The sequence below is a fragment of the Mustela erminea genome, chromosome 5 (assembly GCF_009829155.1).
Source record: "Mustela erminea isolate mMusErm1 chromosome 5, mMusErm1.Pri, whole genome shotgun sequence".
Classification (NCBI taxonomy): domain Eukaryota; kingdom Metazoa; phylum Chordata; class Mammalia; order Carnivora; family Mustelidae; genus Mustela; species Mustela erminea.
Window position 1 is genome coordinate 64230281 of NC_045618.1, and position 26186 is coordinate 64256466.

At 40.1% G+C, this 26186-nt stretch overlaps 1 protein-coding gene across 1 annotated transcript; it reads left to right on the top strand.

Annotated features, from left to right (window-relative positions):
• The first annotated feature begins 40 nt into the window (after positions 1 to 40).
• On the top strand, positions 41 to 25423 carry PDIA3 (protein disulfide isomerase family A member 3). The gene is made up of 13 exons (XM_032343532.1): positions 41 to 335; positions 5193 to 5271; positions 7461 to 7578; positions 12928 to 13035; positions 14830 to 14959; positions 19394 to 19510; positions 19821 to 19946; positions 21145 to 21327; positions 22109 to 22217; positions 22810 to 22938; positions 23704 to 23783; positions 24731 to 24788; positions 24979 to 25423. The coding sequence occupies exons 1-13, from the start codon at positions 169 to 171 to the stop codon at positions 25090 to 25092; spliced, it is 1518 nt and encodes a 505-aa protein (XP_032199423.1). The 5' UTR covers positions 41 to 168; the 3' UTR covers positions 25093 to 25423.
• The last annotated feature ends 763 nt before the right edge of the window (positions 25424 to 26186 follow it).

Consider the following 26186-nt stretch of genomic DNA (forward strand, 5'->3'; position numbering starts at 1 on the left):
GGCTGCCACACTGCGGCCGGAGCCCGGCTGGGGGGTTGGGACCTCCGGCTGCAGGTCCGCACGGGCCAGACGCGCGAGCGCAGGCACAGGGTCCGTGGTCGCGGCCGGCCTTCGCAGTCCCCGCCGAGCCCCGACCCTCCCGGCCGCCCCTAACCTCACCTCGTAGCCATGCGCCCCCGCTGCCGAGCGCTGTTCCCCGGCGTGGCGCTGCTTTTCGCCGCGGCCGGTCTCGCTTCTGCCTCCGACGTGCTGGAACTCACTGACGACAACTTCGAGAGTCGCATCTCCGACACGGGCTCTGCGGGCCTCATGCTCGTCGAGTTCTTCGCCCCTTGGTGAGGCCACTCAGCCGGGGCGAGGGAGGGAGGGCGGGAGGCCCGGGCCGGGGGCGAAGGCGCGGGAACGGTTGGGCCTGCGCAGCGCCAGCGCCCTCCACCATTTCAGCAGGCCCGGCTGCAGCCGGCAGATTTCCCACCCCCGGGGAGCCGAGCTGCCTCGCCGAGAGCGGACAAGTCGGGACTGCCTGGGAACGAGATCCGGGAAGAAAACCCCAAGGCCCCGCTCACACAGGGCCACATCTTTACCTCGTTGCTTTTGCGGCACTTCCTATTTGCAAAGGGTTTAACCACCCCCTACCCGGCTTAGATTGGTATCTTTTTCCTGGCTGAGTCAGTGTTAATGCTCTCCATCTTCCGAACGGTGTCTTTACAGTTTCTGGCTGAGTCAATGTTTAATACTCTCCATCCTGCAAACGAGGCGTCCCAAGGCCTTATATCAGAAGCGAATGTTTCGCCAGATGCAGAGGCCCTGGGCCCCCAGAGTACTTCCTTTCTATTTGCCCCACGCCCCGCAGCCATTGGTTTCTAGCCAAGGTCACTCAGTGGCTGCAGAATGGTAGTAAGTGCTTTCTTGAGGCCGACAATTATTTTGTCCCATCGCATGGTGCACACTTTCTCCATTAAGCTGATCACATTTCAGCACCAACAGAATCCCTTCAGAAAGAGTGGGTGAAAACGGTACTGCCGTCAGAAATCTGTCTCAAGTGTCGGTTTTAATTAGGATTTCTGAAAAATGTCCAGAAAGATTCCAGTGAGAAAGTAACCATTATGGGGAGAAATAGTTAGCTTCAGGGTGCTATAACCTCTGAACAGGTGTGTGAATTCTTTAGGATACAGCTAACTCAAAAAGTTGGGGGTGGGGGCGTGAGAGCAAATAGGATTTCTGACTCAGTAGACCTGATTTTTTTTTTTTTTTTAAAGCCCCAAATCTTTACCACAGAGAGCCGTGATTATTTTCAGGCCTGGGATGGCTCAATGTATTCATGCTGATTACAGTACTTAATTTTTTAACTCTTGGTGCAATACCTTTAATGAAAAACGGTTTGTATTTAAAAGTATCAGTAAAAGTTGGTGTATAACTTTTACTTGCTTCTAACTCTGTCTTCACTCAGCAAGGGTTCAGCAGATTTGCTGGGGGTAATACTAGAAGTCTGGTGATGAAGACCACCTGAACCAGAAAGATGTGTTAGGGGCAAGAGATTTTGTTTTCAGCTTGTGATGGATTTTACCAGCGGGGCATTCCTGTGGGCAGCTGGTAGTATTGATTACACATCATAGGTGGTCTTTCCTTATATATCTTCAGAAGTCACATTCCATCTTAGAAGCAACTTCCCAATCATATAACCTCACTGTTAACTTTGAAGGGGTGTAACTGTACTTAGAGTGTCTGGATGGGGTTGTATCAAAACTGGGTGGTGCTTTTGTGACTATAGGGGTCAACATAAAGTCAGTCCCTGGAGACTAATGGGCTAGACTATTAGGTTGAAGCAGTCCCCCCCCATTAAAGGTATTCTTTCCTACTTTAAATTGTTGCATGTGCTTCCTAAAAACTGCATATCCCATCATGCACTGAACTCCCCCCAAAATTGGGTGGATCCCTGCTGTGGTGTCTGCTTTTAATTGGTCTAGAAGGTAAGGTAATCCTCCACAATGCCAGCAAGCAGGATGGGTTTTCTGAGTGACTAATTTGGAATCAAGGAAGTCTCCTGTTAATAATGTCCTGATTTCTTTACATTTAACTATTTTTATTAATACTAAAGCTGGAAATGTTTTCTGACTGCTGTAATCCTTTGTACAGAACTAGCTCACAAGTTAGATAGGAACAGTTAAAGAATCCCATTGAAAGTAAAATTGACCTATTTTAAGCAAGTTTTTTATCTCATTTATTTTTGGGTATTTTTTGCACTTTTGGTTTACAGTGAAAGTGAAAGATTTTTTTGCATTTGACTTTGTAAACTTATATTTCCATTATGGAGTTAGTCATCTGTGTAATTTGTAAGAATGGGAGTATATGAATTTCTCTGGGGAAATAAATAGCACTACTTAAATGCGATAGTATCTGAAAATTTATTGATCAACATTAAGTTTTAAGTCCTCAACATCTACTTATGTTGTAGATTTGTGATCTACCCTCTAGGACAGTAGTATTAAATGATATTTGATATACAATGATATACAATGTTTCTGGAGTACATATTGAAAAACACTGTGGATAGTATAAAATGAAATACTTCCTTTTATACATGATGATTCCCTTTCTTGGAATTTCTGATGTATCCTTCCACCCCAAATTGATCTTTTCAACAAGATTTAGCTCCTTGGACAACTAACTGATTGCTTCCACCTCTCAGTTGGGGCCTAATATTGTCTGTCACTCCTTCTAGACTGGTGTTTCTATAAAGAAAGGACTGTATCAGTTTTCCTGTCAGAGACATTTGTCACATGAAGTAATGATTGTTGGGATTCAGTATTACTGCTAGGTGCCATCCCTGAAGGTGATGGAATTGTTTATTTTAATACTATCTAGGACTGGGTAAAAGAAGTAGTGGTAAATCTTCATACTCCACCTGAGTTCCATTCCTGGTGAATTTGAAGAAGGCTCTCTCCTCTGGTCTCTCAGGAACTCGTTAAACAGCTTATTCCTTTGGGCATTTGATGACCTTATGGATGCAGCAAATGCTTAGGACAGTGGTTTTCAGATCCAGCCTTGATACTTGCACACATATGTCCCCTTACACCGCTGGTTCTCTCTGTGGGTATTTTTTATATGCATCTGGGTTGACACCCACTGGTCCAGTCTAATTATTTTATACTATTTTATTCTCTTCAAATGTTTTGAGGTGGTTGAGGTGAAACTGTTCTTAAATCTGTTGCCTCAAGCTTCTTGAAAATTATATATTCAACAGAAATCTCTCTTTTTCTTTTTTATTCTCATTGCTGTCACTCTGGTCCAAGCTTTCATTATCTGCCATGTGAAATATATTATCTTCTAGGTGGCTGTTATTTTTATCTCTATTTTCCCCCTTCCAGTTATATATATTGCTGACTGATGTAGTCTTAATACACATAACACATTATCTTTTAATAACAACAAACAGAGCCTTCCACAGTTCTCCGAGTATCATTTTCCCTAGTAATTTTACCTTTGCGCGACTGTTCCCCTTTATCTAAAATACCCCAGGATGGGTCCAGGCTGAAGCCTTAAATTTTTAAAGGCCCAGATCCAATTTTAACATTTTTTAACCTTTTTATTTTTAATCTTTGAGCCCTTATATTCTCCACAGCCTGAATTTCTCAGATAAATTGGTTATTTTATTAAATCATTTAGGATCTGTGTTTTGTTGGAATACAGGTACACGAGTTTTTACTTTATTTTGCAATATAAAGGAATACAGAGGATGTAATGAATAATACCATATTCCACATACATGTAAGATGCCACGGATTGTGAGGGGAATCCTTATTTCATGTCTCACAAAGAAGGAAGTCCGACCATTGAAACTATGACATGATTGCAGGGCACATGCCAATTTTAGATATGGTAAAATGTGCATCCATGAAATACAGTATAGGGAATACCATTTATTCACCACTTGGTCTAAAAATTAAAGCCAGTACAGTTGAAGCCTATTACATTCCTTCCCCATTCCTTCAGTTAAGCTTTCTAATGATTATTTTTGAATAGAACTCCTAAAGACCCTGAAGAATATAAGCTCTTATATAGTCCTTTGTTTTAAACAAGTTTTAGGGGCAAAATGTTTCCAAGTTATTTGTCCATCACTTAATAAAATAAATTTTGAGATTACTGGCTATGAAATTTATGAAATTAAATTTGTTCTATGTTTCTTTCTGTTTTCGCTATCTGGGAAGGTCACAGAACTACTTTACCTTCTCAAACTAGTCCCTCTGCAACCCCATGGGTTTTAAAGAGATGACATAACTGGTGCTAATTATACTTTGATAAGGAGGAGTGTCTCCCCATCCCCCCATTGCATATACAGTGTGCCTATGGGACTCTTAGTACTTCCCAGGCCAGGAGCAGGTGTTTCTTTCTGATGACCCTCCGGGAAAATACTCTGACAGTGTTTTATCCCCATCAGTTCTTACAACCAGAAGAACTGTGTAGCTGTAAAAATAAGGCTTGCTGTCTTAAATGCATCATTCTAATGCTGTGTTGAAACTCAGTTGGGAAGAAAAAAAGACTCCAATAGCTGCTAAATTATCTGTAGCAGATGAGTGCCTTTTGGGCCTCATTCTGCTGCCGTCTCAAACCAGATTTTTAGACAAAGAGATTCCTAATGAAGGAGTGGAGAAAAAGTACCTGATAGTGATTTTTAAAGAGTTAATATCATACTTGGAACCTTATAAGGTTTCAGTCACTGTATTTTTAAGAATCATAGTGCTGGTTTCCTAAGGAAAAAAATGTGCTTTCTTTTGGGAAATACTGCCAGAAATGGGATTGCTGCTATCTTGCTCTCATTTTATCCTCATTAATTGGTCCAGAAGGCTTGACCCCTTTCTCTCTTTAATGTGGGGTTTAATTCTGACTATAGCATTCAAGGCTCATTTATACTTTTAATTGAGAAAGTATTTAATTGAGCAGTTTGCCTGCTCCGAGCTAAGCTAGTCTTGTAAAGTCAGCTTCAGGTTAGGGATAGTACTTTTGCCCATGAGAGCTCTGGTTACTTTATCAGTAATGGCTGTTGTTCAGGTGATGTTTTTGCTTTTGGAAGCAGTTAACTAGTTCAAAAGTAACATTATAGTTTGAGGTTCATCCTAGAGAAACACAGTTAACAATCTTGAAGGATTAAAATGAGAATTTGGCCCTTTTTTTTTCTTAATGTATTTATATAGGTGTGGACACTGCAAGAGGCTTGCCCCTGAGTATGAAGCAGCAGCAACCAGATTAAAAGGAATAGTCCCATTAGCAAAGGTGAGTCTAGGCAGATTCTTCATTAAAGAAAATGGGGTATTTTCCGTATGATCTCACAGATGAACACATGCAAAGGGGGAAAAGGAAAGAAAGGAGAGAGGGAAACAAGTCATAAGCGACTTTCGAGGGTAGAGAACAAACTGAGGATTGTGGAGGGAGGTGGGTGCGGATGGGCCAGATGGGGGATGGGCATTAAGGAAGGTACTTGTGAGGAGCACTGGGTGTTGTATGTAAGTGATGAATCCTTGACTTCTTCCGAAACCATTTTTTTTTTTTAAGATTTTATATATTTATTTGTCAGAGATCACAAGTAGGCAGAGTGGCAGGCAGAGAGAGAGAGAGGAGGAAACAGGCTCCCTGCCGAGCAGAGAGCCTGATGTGGGACTCGATTCCAGGACCCTGAGATCATGACCTGAGCTGAAGGCAGAGGCTTAACCCACTGAGCCACCCAGGTGCCCCCGAAACCAATTTTTTAAAAAGATTTTATTTTAGAGAGCATGTGCCTGAGTTGGGGGAGGGGCAGAGGGAGAAGGAGAGAATCTCAAGCAGACTTCACTAAGCACTAAGCTGGGAGCCTGACGCAAGCCTGATACCAACCTGGATCTCCCAACCCTGAGGATCATGACTTGAGCAAAGATCAGGAGTTGGACACCTTAACCGAGCCACCTAGGCACACCTCCAGTAACCAATATTGTACTGTATGTTAACTAACTAAATTTAAAAGGAGGGGGTATAAATAGTAGTTTGTGAAGTTTACATTCATTTTTCTCTACTCTTATGGTACATGAAGAGAATACTAGTTTCTGAGCAAATATACAATTGACTTAATTATGGTTTCTAAAGATTAAAAGTAGTGAAACTAAGGGAATTACTGGAATAAGAAAGAGGTAAAATATATGGTAAAAAAGAATTAAGGGCAAATATGGAAAGTATAGTCATCAAGGTCAGAGGAAAATTATTGAAGAAGTGAGTTCCCTAAACTACCTTAATGATATTCATAGTGATAGGAATAGGAAAATGACAGGTTGTTTTAAGTACGTAACTGGTCAACTATAATAAACTTGGTATTTGCTTTTACAATAGTAGTAATGCTTCTAGAATTCTGCCATTATTCTATAATAAATCCATAGTTACTACAGTATAAAAGCTCACATCTTGGAGCACCTGGGTGGCTCATTTGGTTAGGTGTCAGGCTCTTGATTTTGGCTTAGGGTCATGAGATTGTGCCCCACTTCGGGCTCTGTGCTGAGTGTGGAGCCTGCTTGAGATACTCTCCCTCTTGCGCTGCCCCTCCCCTCGCCCATGTGCTTGTGCCCTTCCTTTCTGTCTCTCTCAAATTTTAAAAAAAAAAGCTCACATCTTGGTCAGCCTCAGATAAATAGTTCATACATTTATAGGACTGTTCTTGGAGACTGCTTTTAATCCTGATGTTTCTATGGCGGATTACTTGGGGGGAAAAAGTTCAGTCCTGATTTAATTCCTGCCTTGTGTGGCTATAGCCTGTGTTACTATGGACACATTACTTCTCTACACCTCAACTGATGTTAAAGCATTGGGACCATACCTCCAAATCTGTGAAGAGGAAATGAAATAACATATGCAGGGTACGTGTAGTAGCACTGCCGACTTTAGAGTAAGTGGATAAATAGATAGGAATTGTTTTCCATATTGTTTTTCTTCTTCCTGACAGGTGTCTCTAGGTCTACCTAGTTAGAGTTTAGCCCATAGTCAGACTGTCTCAGGGAGCGTATTCAAGTGCTGGTACTTTGCTAATAATTCTAGATGATTTGCCAAATCAAATTATACTCAATCCCACCTAAAGGATATGTACCTCCATCCCCTTTATAGTAATCATTATCAGAGGGAAAAAGGTACTGTTAGTCATTTAAATGATTTATTCTAAACATATTCTAAGGCAGAAAGAAGGTGGAAACTACTGTTTTTAATAATAGAGACTTTGAGGGAAGAATTTAAATAGTCATTTATGCATTTCGTAGGAGGTCCAGCAATGGTGATTGTGATATAACTAGCCCAACACCAGTCAGCCTTTAAAATATATGTTCTATGGTATGTGTGCAAAGAATTGCTTGATCCTGTTATGATTTGAGCAGTCTTAATATTTTGGGAATATAGGAGGAACCTGCAACAAGCATCTGGATAACAGATGGTTCGTGTATTTTAATCTTTAGGTTGACTGTACTGCTAACACAAACACCTGTAATAAGTATGGAGTCAGTGGATATCCAACCCTGAAGATATTTAGAGATGGTGAAGAAGCTGGTGCTTATGATGGGCCCAGGACTGCTGGTAAGGATCCTGGATTACATTTTGGAAACTGAATTTGTTAAGTACTCTTTTTTTGTAATGGGAACATGACATTTTTCTATACAACATACTTGTAATCATAAAAATTTCTCATCTAACGGGTGCCTAGGTAGCGCAGTCAGTTGGGCATCTGCCTTTGGCTCAGGTCATGATCCCAGAGTCCTGGGATCAAGCTCCACATTAGGCTCTCTCCTCATTGGAACATCTGCTTCTCCCTCTCCCTCTGTCTGCCTTTCCCCCTGCTTGTGTTCTCTTTGTCTCACTCTGTCAGATAAATAAAATCTTAAAAATCCTCATCTAAGAGGTCAATTTGGTATCTAACAAAAGACTTCTTTAAAACAGAGTATATAAATAATGTAGAAAATATTTGAACTTGAGTTATAAAGTCTACTGGCATTTTTTCATTTGACGTGTTTACTGAGTACTTACTCTGTGACAGATATTCTAGATATACTAGGTGCTCTGTATTTCTTGATAAAACGGACAAGGTTCCTACTCTTCATGTGCTTACATTCTGGGAAATGAAGAGAAGACAACAACCAAGTTTAAAAGTATATATAGGTAACTACTTTATATCCCAAAACACATACACAACAGAAAATAACAAGTGTCTACAAGGATGCAGAGAAATTAGAACCCTTTGCACTATTGGTGTAAATGTAAAATGGTATTGCTGCTGTGGAAAACAGTATGGAAGTTCCTGAAAGTGAAAACAAACAAACAAAAAAAAAAAAAATTGCTGGATGATCTAGCAATCCTCCTTCTGGGTATATACCCCAAAGAATTAAGAGCAGGGTCTCGAAGATAAATTTGTATGCCCATGTTTATTACAGCTGCATTATTTACAGTAGCTAAAAGGTAGAAGCAACCCAAGTGTCTGTCAGTGGTTGACTGGCCATATAAAATGCACATATTATTAATTATATATAAACATATATATACAGATACAGTGGAATATTCACTCTCAAAAAGGAGGTTCCGACATGTGGTACAACATGGATGAACCTTGAAGACATTATGCTAAACCAGTCACAAAAAAATAACATGACACTGATATGAGGTTCCTAGTGTAATAAAATGCACAGAGACAGAAAGTACAATGGTGATTCCCAGGACCTACGGGGTAGAGAAAATGGACAGTTTTTTAATGTGTAGAGTTTTGTGAGATGAAAACAGTCCTGGAGAATGGCTGTGCAACGGTGTGAATGTACTTAAAGACACAGAACTGTATACTTAAAAATAGGATAATAAATTTTATGTATATGTTATCACAGTATAAAAGTATTTAATTTGGGGCGCCTGGGTGGCTCAGTGGGTTAAGCCGCTGCCTTCGGCTCAGGTCATGATCCCAGGGTCCTGGGATCGAGCTCCGCGTCGGGCTCTCTGCTCAGCCGCGAGCCTGCTTCCTCCTCTCTCTCTGCCTGCTTGTGATCTCTCTCTGTCGAATAAATAAATAAAATCTTTAAAAAAAAAAAAAAAAGTATTTAATTTGGGGACGCCTGGGTGGCTTAGTGGGTTAAGCCTCTGCCTTCGGCTTGGGTCATGTGGGATCGAGCCCCACATCGGCCTCTCTGCTCAGCGGGGAGACTGCTTCCTCCTCTCTCTCTCTGCCTGCCTCTCTGCCTACTGTGATCTCTCTCTGTCTGTCAAATAAATAAATAAAATCTTTTAAATAAGAAAAATTATTTAATTTGAATATGCAAGATATATTTAGTTAGTTGATAAGAGCATTAAAGAAGAGAAATAAAACCGTATGTTGTGCTAGTGACTGGGTTTGGGAGTACCACATCATCAGTGTTATCAGGGCTGTCTATAACCTTTGAGCTGAGACCTGAATAATGGGAATGAGCTAGCCTTGAGAAGATCTGGGCCAGAGCCTTCCACACAGAGGGAAAAGCTCTAAGGTGTACAAAAAGGCCTTAAGTTATAACTGAGCTTGATGAGTACAAGGGACAGAAAGACCGTGTGGTGGCAGTATAACTAGCATGGGTGCTAGATGAAGCTTTTTATTTATTTATTTATCTATCTATCTATTTATTTATTTTTAGATTTTTTTTTTAATTTATGTGGAGTGGAGGGAGATAGCTGAAGCTATTTATTTATTTATTTATTTATTTATTTATTTATTTATTTTCAGATTTCTTAAATTTATGTGGAGTGGAGGGAGATAGCATAACCAGGGGAGCAGCAGAGGGAGAAGCAGGCTCCCCATTGAGCAGGAAGTCTGATGTGGGGCTCGAGCTCAGGATGCTGGGGTCATGAGCTGAGCTGAAGGCAGATGTTCATTTGTTTGTTTGTTTTAAGATTTTACTTAGGCATTTGCGAGAGACTGTGAGCAAGGGTTGGGCGGAGAGGCAGAGAGGGAAGAGGACTCCCATGATAAGCAGGGAGCCCGATGGGAGGCTCCATCCCAGGACCCCAGGATCATGCCCTGAGCCAAAGGCAGATGCTTAATTGACTGAGCCACCCAGACTGGATCCTCTAGGGTATATAATTGATGAGAAAAAATATTTTAGACAGTTTTGCTTTGAGTCTTTCAAGTAATGACGTACATTTTATTTACCTTTTCATGATGGAAAGCTAAGAGAAAAGTTCAGTTGGGTATTTTCGGGAGATGGAATTTTTTTTAGTCTATGTGATTGTTACATACAAGCTCTGCATAACATGGCTACTACCTAACTCTTGTATGGGCTTAGGATTGTTTCACCTTTGGACCTTTGTCCTTGTTGTATTCCCAGCCTGAAATGTTTTTTCCCTTTGTTTGCTTGGCTCGTTCCTTTTTGTCATTTGGATCATGGCTTGAATTTTACCTCCCAGAGGCTTTCACATGCCACCAGACCTAAAGTAGCCACCCAGCTTTTTCTTATCACATCATTTTCTTAATTCTCTACATAGAGCTGCTTATTAGTTGATTTTTAAATTATTTATCTGGGGATTTTTTTTTAATTGTTTGGAGATTTACTTAAAATGTAAGCTCTAAGAAAGCAGAGACCTTGTTTACTTTATTTAGTACACGGTCTCCAGCACCCAGACTCTTCACATGTAGTAGATACTCAGTAACTCTTTGTCGAATGCATGAAAAAATACTTTGACTCCATTGAGGTCATTTAGCCAACACTTAAAATTTGATATGTATAAGCACAGAAAGAAAAAAAAATTTTTTTTTCCTAACCGAGAAAGTATTAATGAAGAGCCCCATGTTATTCAGATTTTATTTGTTTGATTTAGGATGGAATTAGCAGTTAGAATTACTCAAATGTTTTTCTGAACTTGAGCATGTCTTAACTAAATTATAGGTGAACCCAGTGAGACTGCTACTGGTCAGATAATGTCACTTGGCCTGTAACATAGGTTTCTTAAATTTAAGAATTTCTTAGTATCTGACAAGGAGGCCAGATGTTTGGCTACTTAGAATGCATAATTTTGTTCACGTACTTCTCTGCGAACTATGCTGTTTGCCCTCCTGCTCAAATTGGTTGCTCTGTACTCCCTTTAAACCTTCCACAGGATTTTAAATGTTTAGGGAGAAAAGTAACACTTTCTCATCATAGCCACAAGTTAAAGTTCTCTGTAATTTGTATCATGACATAGTAATAATAATCCCCTTAGAGACTAAACAAATCATATTCAATTTCAGTTAACCTGTTAATGCATCCCCTCCTATGTGAGGAATTGAGGAAAATATTTGAAAGGGAAAAAAGTCCATGACTGGAGAGAGAAGGAAGAAACATGAGAAAAAATGCAGAATAGGCTAATCATGTTGAAAGAGTTAAATAGTACTCTGTTTCAGCCAGTAACAAATCAGTAGAATACTTAGATGAGAAAGGGGGTGCAAGAGGTAGAATATTATGGAGTAGGAGCATTGCCTTTATCTGGCGTGTGGGCATTTTGAGCCTATAAATAGTTTTAGTCGACCCCAGAAGTAGCTTAATGGTCTGTCAACTAGGCTTAAGGGGTAAGATGATTTTTTGTGTTTTCTAAATTGTTTTACTTATCTAGCCCATTTCACCTCAGTAGGAAAATGTGATTTAGGTGGATCCTATACATGGCATAATTTGACCTATATATAGTTAAACCGTTGTACTAGCTAGCCAACTCTGTGCAATTTCTGCCTTTAAAATGTAAGGCTACAAGTGACTCTGTGCTACTTGAGAATACAGGATTTGTTTACTTAATTTATTGGTAAAGTGGATGTTTCTCAGACTTAACGTACTAATAAGTATTATTCTAGAGCTAGGTATATATCACTGAGCAAAAGAGACAAAAATCCTTAAGCCTTTTGATTTTACTTTGTCGTGGGAATAGATAGATGAAAATAATGAGGACAGAGATTGAAAGTGCTATAGAGAAAAGTAAAGCCGGGGAAGGGAATTCAGGAGCATTGGAGGTGAGTAAGTTTTAGTTTACAGTACGATGGTAGGGAGAACTTTCGTTGAGAAGATGGCATTTGAGTAAAGACTTAAGGAGGGCTCCCTGCTCAGCCAGGAGTCTACTTCTCCCTCTCTCTGCCCCTCCTCCCACTTATGTGCATTCTCTCTCTTCTCTCTCAAATAATAGAAATGTTTAAAATTAAAAAACAAAACAAAACTGAAAAAACTAAAGGAGGTGAGGAAGGGAGCCAGGAGGATATCTGGGGAAAGAGTGTTCTAGGCAGAGAGAATAACATGAAAAGAGGCATTATTAATTTGTACTGTTATAAACACTTTAATAGATCCCTGGTAGGGGTATAAATAAGTATTCTCTTTGGAGAGGTAGTTTGACAATTATAAATGCATGTATTCTTCAATCCAGTGAATCTACTTCTAGGAATTTACCCTACAGATCTACTCAATCATGTGCAAAATGACATTAGTACAAGGTTGTTTATTGCAGAACTATAACAGCAAGAAATTAGAAACAAATGTCCATCATATGTGTCTGGTTGAATGAATTATGGTACATCCATATAGTGAAACACTATGCAGGTGTAAAAAATGCTGGGGTGTAGCTCTTCATGTACACTGGCGTAAATTATCTCCAAACTATATTAAATGACAAAAAATACAGAATAGCATAGGTGTATGCTGCCATTTGGAGAGAAGAGAAAGAAAATAAAAATGTAATTGCTTGTTTATGCATGGTGTGTCTGTTTTAAAGATTATATTTTTAAATACTCTCCACACCCAACATGGGGCTCCAACTTAGAACCCTGAGATCAAGAGTCACATGCTCCACTGACTGAGCTAGCCAGATGCCTCCCTTTCAAATCTTTGCGTTTTGAATTATGTGAATGATTGCCTTCTCAAAATTTAGAAATTTTTGTTGCTATGATCTTTCATCTTATCTTTTAAGATGGAATTGTCAGCCACCTGAAGAAGCAGGCGGGACCAGCTTCAGTTCCTCTCAGGACTGAGGAAGAATTTGAGAAGTTCATTAGTGAGAAAGATGCTTCTGTGGTGGGTAAGTAGCAAATATTTGATTATACAACAGTCATCAATTTGGTTTCACAAACCCTCTGTATCTGAGTAAATAACAAAGTTAAACCAGTTTAGGAAACCTTGGGGGCAGTGGAAAAGACAACTCAGATTTAGGTCATCATTACTATAATGGGAAAAAAATTGGTTTTATTGGAGTGGCTTTGTGTTCTTACAAATAAAGATGTGATTCTAGTTAAAGACCCAAAATAGAAATATCTTCAGCTTTTTCTATCACATCTCAAACTCAGAGATTTAAGATTGAAAGTAAGGTTTTAGGATAGGAGGATACTAGTAAATAATAAATAAACCTCTGTGTCTGCTGTTTTCACAGTAGTAGGGGATTTGGGTCTTGAGATCGAATTGGTAGGATTTGTGTACTTTGCTTTCTTGGGTGTTACGGTATCTCATTTTATCCTTAAAATAACTTGCACTTAAATACATTCTACATCTTGAGTGTTCTTTCTTTTGTTTTAAATGTAATGTATAGGGGCGCCTGGGTGGCCTCTGTCTTCGGCTCAGGTCATGATTCCATGGTCCTGGGATCGAGCACCACATCGGGTTTTCTGCTCAGTGGGGAGCCTACTTCCTCCTCTCTTTCTGCCTGCTTCTCTGCCTACTTCTCTGCCTACTTGTGATCTCTGTCAAATAAATAAAATCTTTTTTTTTTTTTAATGTCTATTTGACTTAAAAACTAAATTTAAACTTAAAATCTGTGTTTTTACTTCTCTTAATCTCATAATTATAATAAAACTGACTTTCTAGCAGTAGAAGATGGTTTGTAATGTAAATTTGACTAAAAGCTACGTCTCATTGTCTGGATCTTACTGATTCTGTATATTTTCAATATATATTGTGTATATTTTCAGACATTTAATAAACACTTAGGTTTCAGTCACTTTTCTAGACTCGAAGTTCTGACAAGTCAAAAAATACAGTGAAGTAACTGATGATTTATTTTAACATACTGTCTTATTTGATCCTTCTGACACCTAAAATAGTCCCTGAAACTCTTAAGAAGTTAAGCAGTTTGCCCAAATCTTTTTAATTGTGAAAAACTGGAAAAGCTGTAAACTCTGACAAATCCTCTCCCTTGGCTCCCTGGGACAAATTTTATTTTTTAAGGGTAGAGGGAAAATTCTCATCCAAAGTATTTTGTCGGATATTCTAGGTAGTCACAGCAAAGCAGACCCAGTCCTGTTGCTGGTCTCACTTTGCTTACCTGTGAATAGAGTGAAGGCTTTGAAAATAGAAGAATTTTATGGGATGCCCAGGTGGCTCAGTTGGTTAAACATCTGCCTTCGGCTCTGGTCATGACCCCAGGATCCTGGGATTGAGTCCTACATCTGGCTCCTTGCTTGGTGGGGAGTCTGCTTTTCCCTCTGCCTGCCACTCCCCCTGTTTGTGTTCTTTCTCTGACAAATAGATTTTTAAAAATCTTAAAAAAAAAAAAAATTTTTAGTATATGTGCTGCTGAAGTGAGCACAAAAAAATAGAAGAATTTTGGGGCGCCTGGGTGGCTCAGTGGGTTAAGCCGCTGCCTTCGGCTCAGGTCATGATCTCAGGGTCCTGGGATCGAGTCCCGCATCGGGCTCTCTGCTCAGCAGGGAGCCTGCTTTCTCCTCTCTCTCTCTCTGCCTGCCTCTCTGCCTACTTGTAATCTCTCTCTGTCAAATAAATAAATAAAATCTTTAAAAAAAAAAAAAATAGAAGAATTTTGAAGTTTGATCATGTTTCAGCACTTTATGTTTCTTCCTTGTGTTTGACATTTTTTTTAAAGGCTTTTTCAACGATTTATTCAGTGAAGCTCACTCTGAATTTCTAAAAGCAGCCAGCAACTTGAGGGATAACTACCGATTTGCACACACCAATGTGGAATCTCTGGTGAACAAATACGATGATGATGGAGAGTAAGTGACTCCCTTATAAATTTCTGGACCAAGTACTAATTGTATGAACTGGTAATTTTTATGCCTGTTTCTTCAAAAGATTTATTATAAGTGCTAGGAACTGTTGCTGCCTTTGAGATACATCTAGTAGGGGGAGACAGTGAATATATTTAAAAATGTAAGTGTTAAGTGAGCATTATAGGTGTTATAATAGAAATGTATGCAGGGTGTACTGGAAGAACAGGGAGTGATTTTTTTTTTTTTTTTCCTTTGGGGTGGGGAGTGGTATCAGAAGAAACTTCGTAGAGGAGGTGATTCTTGAGGTATGTCTTGAAAGATAAGTTTTTCCAGGCAGGTTATGGCAGTTGAGGTAAAAATTATTCCAGGGGCGCCTGGGTGGGTCAGTGGGTTAAGCCTCTGCCTTCAGCTCAGGTCATGATCCCAGGGTCCTGGGATTGAGCCCCACATCGGGCTCTCTCTGCTCAGTGGGGAGCCTGCTTTCCCCTCTCTCTCTCTGCCTGCCTCTTTGCCTACTTGTGATCTATCTCTGTCAAATCAATAAATAAAATCCTAAAAATAAATTAAAAATTAAAAAAAGAATTATTCAAGATAAGGGCATCTGGGTGGCTCAGTGGGTTAAGCATCTGGCATCTCAGCTCAGATCTTGGTATCAGGGTCATGAGTTCAATCCTCAAAACCATTATTCCTGGGACGCCTGGGTGGCTCAGTTGGTTAAGCAGCTGCCTTAGGCTTAGGTCATGATCCCAGCGTCCTGGGATCGAGTCCCACATCAGGCTCCTTGCTCGGCAGGGAGCCTGCTTCTCCCTCTGCCTCTGCCTGCCATTCTGTCTGCCTGTGCTCACTCGCTCTTCCTCTCTCTCTCTCTGATAAATAAATAAAATCTTTAAAAAAAAAAAAAAACTATTATTCCTGGAATGCCTCAGTGACTCGGTTACATGTCTGTCTTGAGCTCAGGTCATGATCCTGGGGTCTTGGAATTGAGTCTTGTATTGGGCTCCTTGCTCAGCAGGGAGCCTGCTTCTCCTCTGCCTGCCACTCTCCCTGCTTGAGCTCACTCACTCTCTCTGACAAATAAATAAAATCCTTTAAAAAAAAAAAAAAGAAGAAGAAGAAGAAGGGAGGTCTGGGTGGCTCAGTTGTTAAATGTCTGCCTTCGGCTCAGGTCACAATCCCAGAGTCCTGGGATCAAGCTCCGCATCAGGCTCCTTGCTCAGCAGGAAGCCTGCTTCTCCCTCTCCTAATCCGCCTGCTTGTGTTCCTTCTCTCACTGTGTGTCTCTCTGTCTAATAAATAAAATCTTAAAAGAAAAGAAAAGAAAACATTATTCCAGGTAGAGCAGCAGAAGTGAAGGCCTGAAGATATGCAGTGGCTTAGGAATGTTGAGATCTGTAGTACTACTGAGTATTGTTTATAAATGTGGTGATAGGGAAAGGTAAGCAGAGACCAAATTACAGAAGCTTTTAAGTGCATACAAAAGAATTTTGATTTTCTCTTTTAGTCATTTGAGAGTCATTGTTTGAGTGGGAGAGTAATGTGATTTTTGTGTTTCAGAAGAAAAGTTGTTGGTACCCATGTGATGATAGTTTGAAAGGGGAGGAATGACAAGGCAGTAAGAGTCCAAACTAAGGGTGACCACTGAGAAACTAAATGAAGGCAGCATTAGGGACATGAAGAAGGAGAGAGTATAAAAAAATGTAAAGAATAGAATTTGGTCTCTAGCCATGTGTAAAAAGAGGAAGCTCTAGAATGAATCTAGGTTTCTGTAACTTGGATGACTGGGCTAACAACAGTCATCATTAAGCTGGGAGAAAGATGAAAAGAAACAGATACGAAGGGATTGATGATGAGTTCATTTTGGCCTAATGAGTGAAAGTTTGTGAGATGTCCCGATGGTGAAGACCCAATAGGCAACTGGATAAATGAGGTTAGAGTTCAGGGAAAGTTCTAAACTAGAGATAAACATTTAAAGAATTATTGAAACCATGAGACTAGATGAGATTACTCAGGGTAAGCGTATAAAGAAGAAAAGTGTGCCAAGGGCTAGTGTTACTAGTTTATATGTGCCATTTACTATTGATTCATTTGATTCTCTTAACTAGTGACACAGATCTGTTACTATTTTATAGAGGAGAAAGCACTCAAAGAGGTTAAGTAATTTGCCTATCTTCACAGCTGGTAAGTGGCAGAACGAGGATTTGAAACTAGAAAGTCCCAGATGGAAAGTTGTAGGTCTGTCTTTTAAGACACACCAGGTCTGTAAACGGATGTGGAGCCACCTGTGGCTCATTAAGCACATTGCCTATCGGTCTGTTACCTTAGATATGTTGTTCATTGTGGCTGCCTTTAAAGTGGCCTGTCAGCTTCTGATTAGAAGTCTTATTGAGAAAACCTTACATGAAGGGTGTCTTAAAGTCATCATGTGTAACATCATTAAAGGTTATATTTGAAACTGCTGGATTTCTATTTTTTGAGAATAACTGCTCTGAAGTTGGTAACTACACTAAAAAAAAAAACCCCTGCAGTATTAGCCCTGGTCACATTTTTGCTTGCCCAGTGTGTTTGTATTAGGTTTCCTTTGCTATGTAGTTTTCCTGTGTTCTTTTAAAGTACCTGTGGTTTTGGGATTTTTTTTTTTTTCCAATTTTTTTAGGAGGGGGTGGGGGAGAGAGGAAAGGGAGAGAAAGAATTTTCAGCAGACTCCCTGGTGAGTGCAGAGCTGGATGTGGGGCTTGATATCATGACCCTGAGATCATTACCTGAGGCAAAATTGAGTCAGACATGTAAGCCACCCAGATACCCCTAAAGTGCCTGTGTTTTAATTGACATAAATTTAGTGGTTAATAATGGATGAGTGAGAGAGTGATATAAGGACTTAAAGGGCTGAAGCCTAGAGAAGAACCGGGTGATAAAATTGTGTGGGTGGGGGGTACCTGGGTAGCTCAATTGATTGAGTGTCTGACTCTTGATTTCAGCTCAGGTCATGATCCTCAGGGTCATGAGATCAAGCCCTCCGTCTGGTTCCATGGAACCTGGTTAAGATTCTCTGTCTTCTTCTCCCTCTGCCCCTCCTGCTGGTGCTCTGCCTCTAAATAAATAAATAAATTGTATGTGGCTGTGTGTTCAGTGTGGGGAGGAGGAATGAATGAAGGAAAACCTAGACTAGGTGAGATACTAGTAGTTAGAATAGTGGTATTTTCTGAGAAAACTGGCACTTGATATAAACCCGTGAGTCAGAACCAAATTGGGGTTCAGTTTTAGCTGAACAAGTCTAGAAATTAAGGAATTTGCTTTAAGTATTCAGTGGAGTGAGGAGAGCTTGGCTTAGGTAGAGGGGCAAAATAGTACCAGCAAGAGAAAAATTGGTAAACTTGGTTTGTTGGGGGTAAGAGAAGTGTAGAACTAAGGAATTTCTAATGAACTCAAGCTAAACATTATCTATAATTATATACCTCCCTATGGAATTTTATAGCTAGAAGAAATCTTTTAAGATATTTTCTCTGCTGAAGTAATTCTTCTACTATGTGGGAGAGTTGGATTTTCAAGGGGCATGCCAGGCAAGGTACCTTCCAATAAGAGTAAGCTCTACTTTATTGTACATCCTGGGTTTTGGTGGTAAGTTGGGTTCTGTTACTATTTTTAAAAGTTTGGAAAGTAGGGGCACCTGGGTGGCTCAGTGGGTTAAAGCCTCTGCCTTCGGCTCAGGTCATGATCCCCAGGGTCCTGGGATCAAGCCCCGCATCGTGCTCTCTGCTCACCGGCGAGCCTGCTTCCTCCTCTGTCTCTGCCTGCCTCTCTGCCCACTTGCGATGTCTATCAAATAAATAAATAAAATCTTTAAAAAAAAAAAAAAGTTTGGAAAGTAATCATCTACTCTAACCTCCTTAAATCCCCTTTTGTACTGAAGAAAAAGCTAAAGCCCGAGAGGATTCAATTGATACCTAGCACAAGGTCTTTAAAATTAATGGTGTTACAATTAGAATCAAGGTCTCCTGGGTGCCTGGGTGGCTCAGTTGGTTAAGCGACTGCCTTCAGCTCAGGTTATGATCCTGGAGTCCCGGGATCTAGTCCTGCATCAGGATCCCTGCTCAGCGGGGTATCTGCTTCTCCCCCTGACCCTCTCTCCTCTCACGCTCTCCCTCTCTCTCATTCTATCAAATAAATAAATAAATAAATCTTTAAAAAAAGAATCAAGGTCTCCTAACTTTCCAGTGCAAGGTTTATTAAACCTTCATACCCAATTATTGCACCTGAGATTAAGGTGATGTAGCACCTTGGCTTTGATGACATTGTGTTGCCAAGTCTGTGTTCCCAGAAAAGAGTCCTTGTATGCTTCAATCATGACAGTAAAAGTGGCAGCAAGAGTAGTCTGAGATTTAAATAAAAGATGGAAGTTCATTCTGCTGCTGCCTACCTACTAGTAACTTTTTTTTTTAGGGGTATCACTTTGTTTCGTCCTTCACATTTAACCAACAAGTTTGAAGACAAGACTGTGGCATATATAGAACAGAAAATGACTAGTGGCAAGATTAAAAAATTTATCCAAGAAAACATGTGAGTACCTTTTTATATCTTGTTTGGGATTTCTTGGCTTCATTATAGTTTTCTTACCTCAGTTATTAAGCAGACCTATGTTTTGGATTAAATAGCCTTATTCAAAGGATTGAACAATAATAGTTGAAGTTTATATTAAAGCAGTAATGTGTGGACCCTAGGACTCTAGAACTCCCTAGAAGGTATATTGCTCAGTACTTATCCTTTATGTTGAAAGTTTCTTTACTTTGTTAAGTGCTGTCAGTTACTATGTGATAGTTCCATAACATAGTGAAACCTACCAGATTTGATAATGGATTATTTATTTCAGTTTTGGGATCTGCCCTCACATGACAGAAGACAATAAAGATTTGATACAGGGCAAGGACTTACTTGTGGCTTACTATGATGTGGACTATGAAAAGAATGCTAAAGGCTCCAACTACTGGAGGAACAGGTAATAAGGATCATTTTTCTCCTTAGTAAATTGGTTTACCCAGTGTGTAAACAGTTTCTTCTAATTATCCTGTTACAGTGTATGATGTGAGGGCCAATAGGAATGGGAACAGTTGACTCCCAAAAATCATTTGAAGGGGCACCTGGGTGGTTCAGTGGGTTAAAGCCTCTGCCTTTGGCTCAAGTCATCTCAGGGTCATGGGATTGAGCCCTGCATCAGGCTCTCTGCTCAGCCTCGAGCCTCCTCTGCCACTTCCCCCCGCCCCACGCCTGCCTGTCTGCCTACTTTTGATCTCTGTCTGTCAAATAAGTAAATAAAATCTTTTTTAAAAAGAAACAAAATTGGGCGCCTGGGTGGCTCAGTGGGTTAAGCCGCTGCCTTCGGCTCAGGTCATGATCTCAGAGTCCTGGGATCGAGTCCCGCATCGGGCTCTCTGCTCAGCAGAGAGCCTGCTTCCCTCTCTCTCTCTCTGGCTGCCTCTCCGTCTACTTGTGATTTCTCTCTGTCAAATTAATAAATAAAATCTTTAAAAAAAAAAAAAAAAAAAAGAAACAAAATTGAAGCTGTAAGGACAAGTAACAAACTATTTGCAAAATCTCTTGGACATATCTCCATAGGATAGGTGTTCCTTTGCTTTGTGACATAGCTGGTTCCTAACTTCCCAGTAAAAGATGGAAATGTGATCTAGACTATAGATATTAAATATTCAAATATTAAGTGATTTAAAATATTAATTATTAACTTTCATCAATTGATAATATCAAATATCAGTTACTATAATGTCTAATATTTTAATGCTAATTAAACTATTTAACTTAATAACATTAGTTTATTAATATTAAATAATATTTAAAATATTGTGCCTATTTGCCCATTGAAACATTTAGTGCATTGCATCCTTCTAAATTTTCTTTTCTGATCAGTCATTATGCCTATAATATTTTAGTTATATAAATTAGCAAGCTTCAGTGGGAATGGACTATTTGATTGGTACCACCAGTTTGGCAGTGACGTTCTATAAGACATTGGAGTGGACCACAATTCTGTGTCGGGGCCCAAGAATATAGTTCAGACTGATTCCAGAGGGCAGCATGGACTGTAAAATTTAGTCTTTGCTTTCTAGTATCTTGCTTCTTGATTTTAGAAGTGCTTTACCACTGGGGTATAAATCTTGGTATAAATATCTTGTTTCCCACAGAGTGATGATGGTAGCAAAGAAATTTCTAGATGCTGGAAACAAACTCAGCTTTGCTGTAGCTAGCCGCAAAACCTTTAGCCACGAACTTTCTGATTTTGGCTTGGAAAGCACTGCTGGAGAGATTCCTGTTGTTGCTATCAGAACTGCAAAAGGAGAGAAGTTTGTCATGCAAGAGGAGTTCTCGTGAGTTACAAGTTAATGTGGGTTTGGGATTTGATTCCGCAAAGACACTTAAAACCTTTTATACTACTAAGGATTTATAAAGAACATTAGAATGTGAGGATAGGTCTTCTAGCTAAGAGCTACGATTGTCATTTTTCTCAGTTAATTATAGGTATTTAAGGATAACAATCCTCAATAAATTCTGAAAACTAACAAAAGGACAGCAGCTTGGGATACTTAGGTCATTTCTACCCTGCCGTTAGAAATAGTAGATAGAGAGCATTGGACAGTCTGAGACTGATGTAATTTCAGACCAGTGCAGCCCCCTCCCATCCCTGTAGAATGTCTTTTCTTCTTGGAATACTACCCTGGCCTAAAGTAAACTCAGGGAATGGAAAGGTCTTAAAAACCCTAGAAAAGTATGACTTTTCACCTTCTGAGACATTGGGAGACCAAAACCAGAGAAAATCTTCCTTGTGAACAAATCAGTAAAACAGAATACCATAAATGGACGGTATTCTCTAGAGCAACAAAGACCTGGTTCTTTTGCAGAAGTAAATTTCCAGAAGACCAGTGTTTCCTTCTCTGACCTTCCTAATCCACAAAGTACACACTAGAAATATAAGGAGGTGGTTTTTGTTCAGTCAGTAGATCTGCATATTGAGAGATAAGCTCCTGTTTTTAGCTTCCAGTTTCTAACCTTGAAATTGAAGCTAGAATATGTAGAAACAATTCTAAGAAATTACTTTTAATCCTCTCAGTAGAAGATTAAGAAGGCCGACCCTTGTCTTTCTAATTGCAGGCGTGATGGCAAGGCTCTTGAAAGATTCCTGCAGGATTACTTTGATGGCAACCTGAAGAGATACCTGAAGTCTGAGCCCATCCCAGAGAGCAATGATGGGCCAGTAAAGGTGAGGTGTTCATAGCCTCATCAAGGCTCTAAGCAGCAGCCTGTCCTCACTTCCCCCTGTATGCTTAGTTTTATTGAGATAGAATTGACTCTCCTCATTTCTCCTCTTCCAAAAAATGCTGGGTTTAAGTGAGACCTTGTTGGTCGTCATGTTTTTTATTTTGTTTGTCCTCCCCTCCCTGTATCATAAAATAAGCATTGGCAGAGTTCACAATGTTCAGAAGGAGCAAAAGTATAAAATCTTAGAATTTTGGAAGGTATTTATATTAGAACTAAGTTACTCTTTGGGATAGAGCCAGCTAACCTCAAGGAATAGTTTCAGAATTGTTGTTTTGAGATTAGGGCCGGGTGGGTAGTGCTTGCTTCTTCCTGTGGCTTCCTGAACAAAGTTTGACAGGTGACAAACACGGGAATGAGTTAGAAAATGACCAGAACATCCTTAATGTAATCTGTAAACATGATTTGGGTTTCAGTACATATTTTCAGTGACAGTACATCAAGTTTGAGAGGGTTTGGGTCCAGAAACAAATATAGCATGTGAATTTTATTCTTCACCTTGCCTTACCAACTAGAGAATCTTTGGTGTATTCCAGGTAGTGGTAGCAGAGAATTTTGATGAAATAGTGAATGATGAAAATAAAGATGTACTGATTGAATTTTATGCTCCTTGGTGTGGTCACTGTAAGAATCTGGAGCCTAAGTATAAAGAACTGGGAGAGAAGGTAAGTCTGAACCATATTCTGAAGATAAAATTTGAGTTAGGAAGTTGACACACATATTCAGCTTTGGCCAAATTAGTTATCCTAATGAACTCATTACCTAAGTACTGTTAGATTTCTTTTCAACTGTCTGCTATTTACTTTCTCCTGACTGCCCCCTAGTGTCTCTAGCCTGTACAGTGCTTCAGACACTTGTTCGGATCTTCCACTCCAAACACTCAAACTAGATTATAGTTAAAGGTATTCAGGCTTCTGAATTTTGGTGATTTATTTGAATCCATTATCTTTCTCTTGACTTAGCCCTTGTACTTTCTTATTTAGGCCAGGTAATATTGAAGGTAGATGTAAATAGAGTCTTAATATGGAGAAACTGAGAGAGAGAAAGGACACTGTAGAAAGCTAGATATAGGGGCGCCTGGGTGGCTCAGTGGGTTAAGCCGCTGCTTTCGGCTCAGGTCATGATCCCAGGGTCCTGGGATCGAGTCCCGCATCGGGCTCTCTGCTCAGCAGGGAGCCTGCTTCCTCCTCTCTCTCTCTGCCGGCCTCTCTGCCTACTTGTGATCTCTCTCTCAAATAAATAAATAAAATCTTTAAAAAAAAAAAAAAAGAAAAAAGAAAGCTAGATATAGTGTACAAGCCTCATTATTCCTACCTGAGCAAAATTTATTCGCGTGTTTAAAAATGAGGTTATTTTAAGTTCTGATTTGGCTAAGGGTCCCTCAGTCACCAAAAAATGAAAGTTTAAAGATCTAACCTTTTTATTAACAGCTCAGAAAAGACCCAAATATTATCATAGCCAAGATGGATGCCACAGCCAATGATGTGCCTTCTCCATATGAAGTCAGAGGGTAAGTAGATTAAATGCTAATAAAATTGTCTAGGCAATTGACAGGGAAAAAATAAGCTTATAAACTATTTATTGGGCATAGTTTATGGAGTGGATTCTTCATTGCAGTTGAGCACAGAACTGCTGATGCCTTCCTGGCTTGGGAGTTGTACTGCATGGGCCCACATGACTGCCACAGATTTTGTGAGCTCTCCTATTACTGAGTTTTGATAAGATGTAACCTAGCCACTGATGGAGAATAGTATCTGGTGAGAAATTGAAATTGGGGCACCAGGGTGGCTTAGTCGGTTGAGCATCCAACTCTTGATTTCAGCTCAGGTCATGATCTCAGGGTTGTGAGATTGAGTCCTGCACAGGGCTCTGTGCTCAGCATTTGCTCCCCTGCCCCTCCCCTCATGCTGTCATGCTCTCTCTGCTCTCAAATAAATAAATCTTTAAAAAGGAGAGAGAGAAATCATGAGGGGTTCCTGGGTGGCTCATTTGCTTAAGTGGCCACCTCTTTATTTCAGTTCAGGTCATGATCTCAGGGTTGTGAGATCAAGCCCTGGGTCGGCTCTGCTCTGGACATGGAAGCTGCTTAATATTCTTCTCTCCTTCTCCATCCCTGCTTGCACACATGCTCTCTCTCTCCAAAATAAAAGGGGGGGGGGGCGCCTGGGTGACTCAGTTAAGTATTTGCCTTCGGCTTAGGTCATGATCCTAGGGTTCAGGGATCCAGCCCGGCATCCTGCTCCACGGGGAGCCTGCTTCTCCCTCTGACTATCCTTGCTGCTCCCCTTGCTTTTGCTCTCTCTGTGTCAGATAAATAAAATCTTCCAAAGAAAGAAAGAAAGAACAGAAATAGAAATCATGAGAAGTTATTCCTAGAAACAGTTTTTGGGGAAGTATATGTTGGAGTTATTCCAGCACCTGAATGAGTTAACACTTTTTTTTTTTTTTTAAACCCAGTTTTCCTACCATCTACTTCTCTCCAGCCAACAAGAAGCTAAATCCAAAGAAATACGAAGTAAGTGGGTTGTCTTATCTCCCCACAAATACATATCCAGTTGAGTTTTATTTAACTGGAAACATTCAATTTCATGGTCAATATATATGGTGGCTAATGTGCTTTTATAAAGTCAAAAGTCTTCCTATTGGGGAAAAAATCCAAAGTTCTTTAAAAGGTTAAATTTTCAGAGTGATCTTTCTGTTTTCAGGGTGGCCGTGAATTAAGTGATTTTATTAGCTATCTACAACGAGAGGCAACAAATCCCCCTGTAATTCAAGAAGAAAAAACTAAGAAGAAGAAGAAGGCACAGGAGGATCTCTAAAGCAGCAGCCAAAAATGCCACTTTGTAAAAGGACTCTTCCACCAGAGATGGGAAGACTGTTGGGGAGGACTGGGACCCATATGGGATTATTACTCTCAGGGCAGAGAGGACAGAATGGATATAATCTGAATCCCGTTAAATTTTCTCTAAACTGTTTCTTAGCTGCACTGTTTATGGAAATACCAGGACCAGTTGATGTTTGTGGTTTTGGGAAAAATTATTTGTGTTGGGGGGGAATGTTATGGGGGTGGGGGATTGAGTTGGGGGGTTATTTTCTAATTTTTTTTGTACATTTGGAGCAGTGACAATAAATGAGCCCCCTTTAAACCGTCTTTTTTCCAAGAGATGGGGAAACCAAGGTTTTCTAAATCAGCACTGTCCAGTAGAACTTTCTGCAATGTTAGGAAAATTCTATAATCTTCATTGCCTAATACATGTAGCTACTGGGCTTTTGAAATACGGCTAAGAACACATAGTAATTTTCATTGATTATAATAGTCACACAGTTAATAGCTACCATCGGTCAATGCTGCTGTAGACCCAACTAACTGGGTCCACAGTTATAACCTGTAAATCCTTTACAAATTTCATCACTTTCTATCCTTACATGTTAGGGCCCAGGCCTCTAGCCTGATGATGAGAGCAGGTGAGGGACCTTTCTTGTTGGGCTCCATTTCCAGCCCTGCCCATACCCTAAGGATGGGTTACTATTTACCCTTGCCATGTAGCTGAGTATATTTATACTTCCCAAGGGCTAGTCTCTGCCCAAAAATGTCCCGGGAAGGGTGTGGCATCAGATCGGGGTTCCATCCAAGCTGTTTCAGGAATTGCTGACAGAGCTGGGTGCAGCTCTCTCCCCTAAAGCCCAGGGTGTGGCCCATTAACTTCCCTCTCCAGTGGAACTGGGAAAGACAGTATCATTCCCGGTTGTGAATGAAGCATCCACTTTTCTTCTGTAACAATGAGGAACAAAAAGGATAGGACTGGTGTGATCTTTTGTTCAAATGAATTTCCCTCTTTTTGTGGGGAAATCCAAATCCTGTCTGCAGTTTTCAGTACTGGTTAATTCCAGACAGGAGCCCTATTTGTAGGTG

Bases quoted from the DNA above. Each gene is read 5' to 3' on its own strand.
- PDIA3 (XM_032343532.1), top strand. From the start codon at position 169: ATGCGCCCCCGCTGCCGAGCGCTGTTCCCCGGCGTGGCGCTGCTTTTC. The intron at 19,511-19,820 runs GTGAGTACCTTT...TATTTATTTCAG, and splicing joins AAATTTATCCAAGAAAACAT to TTTTGGGATCTGCCCTCACA. The intron at 23,784-24,730 runs GTAAGTAGATTA...TTTTAAACCCAG, and splicing joins TCTCCATATGAAGTCAGAGG to TTTTCCTACCATCTACTTCT.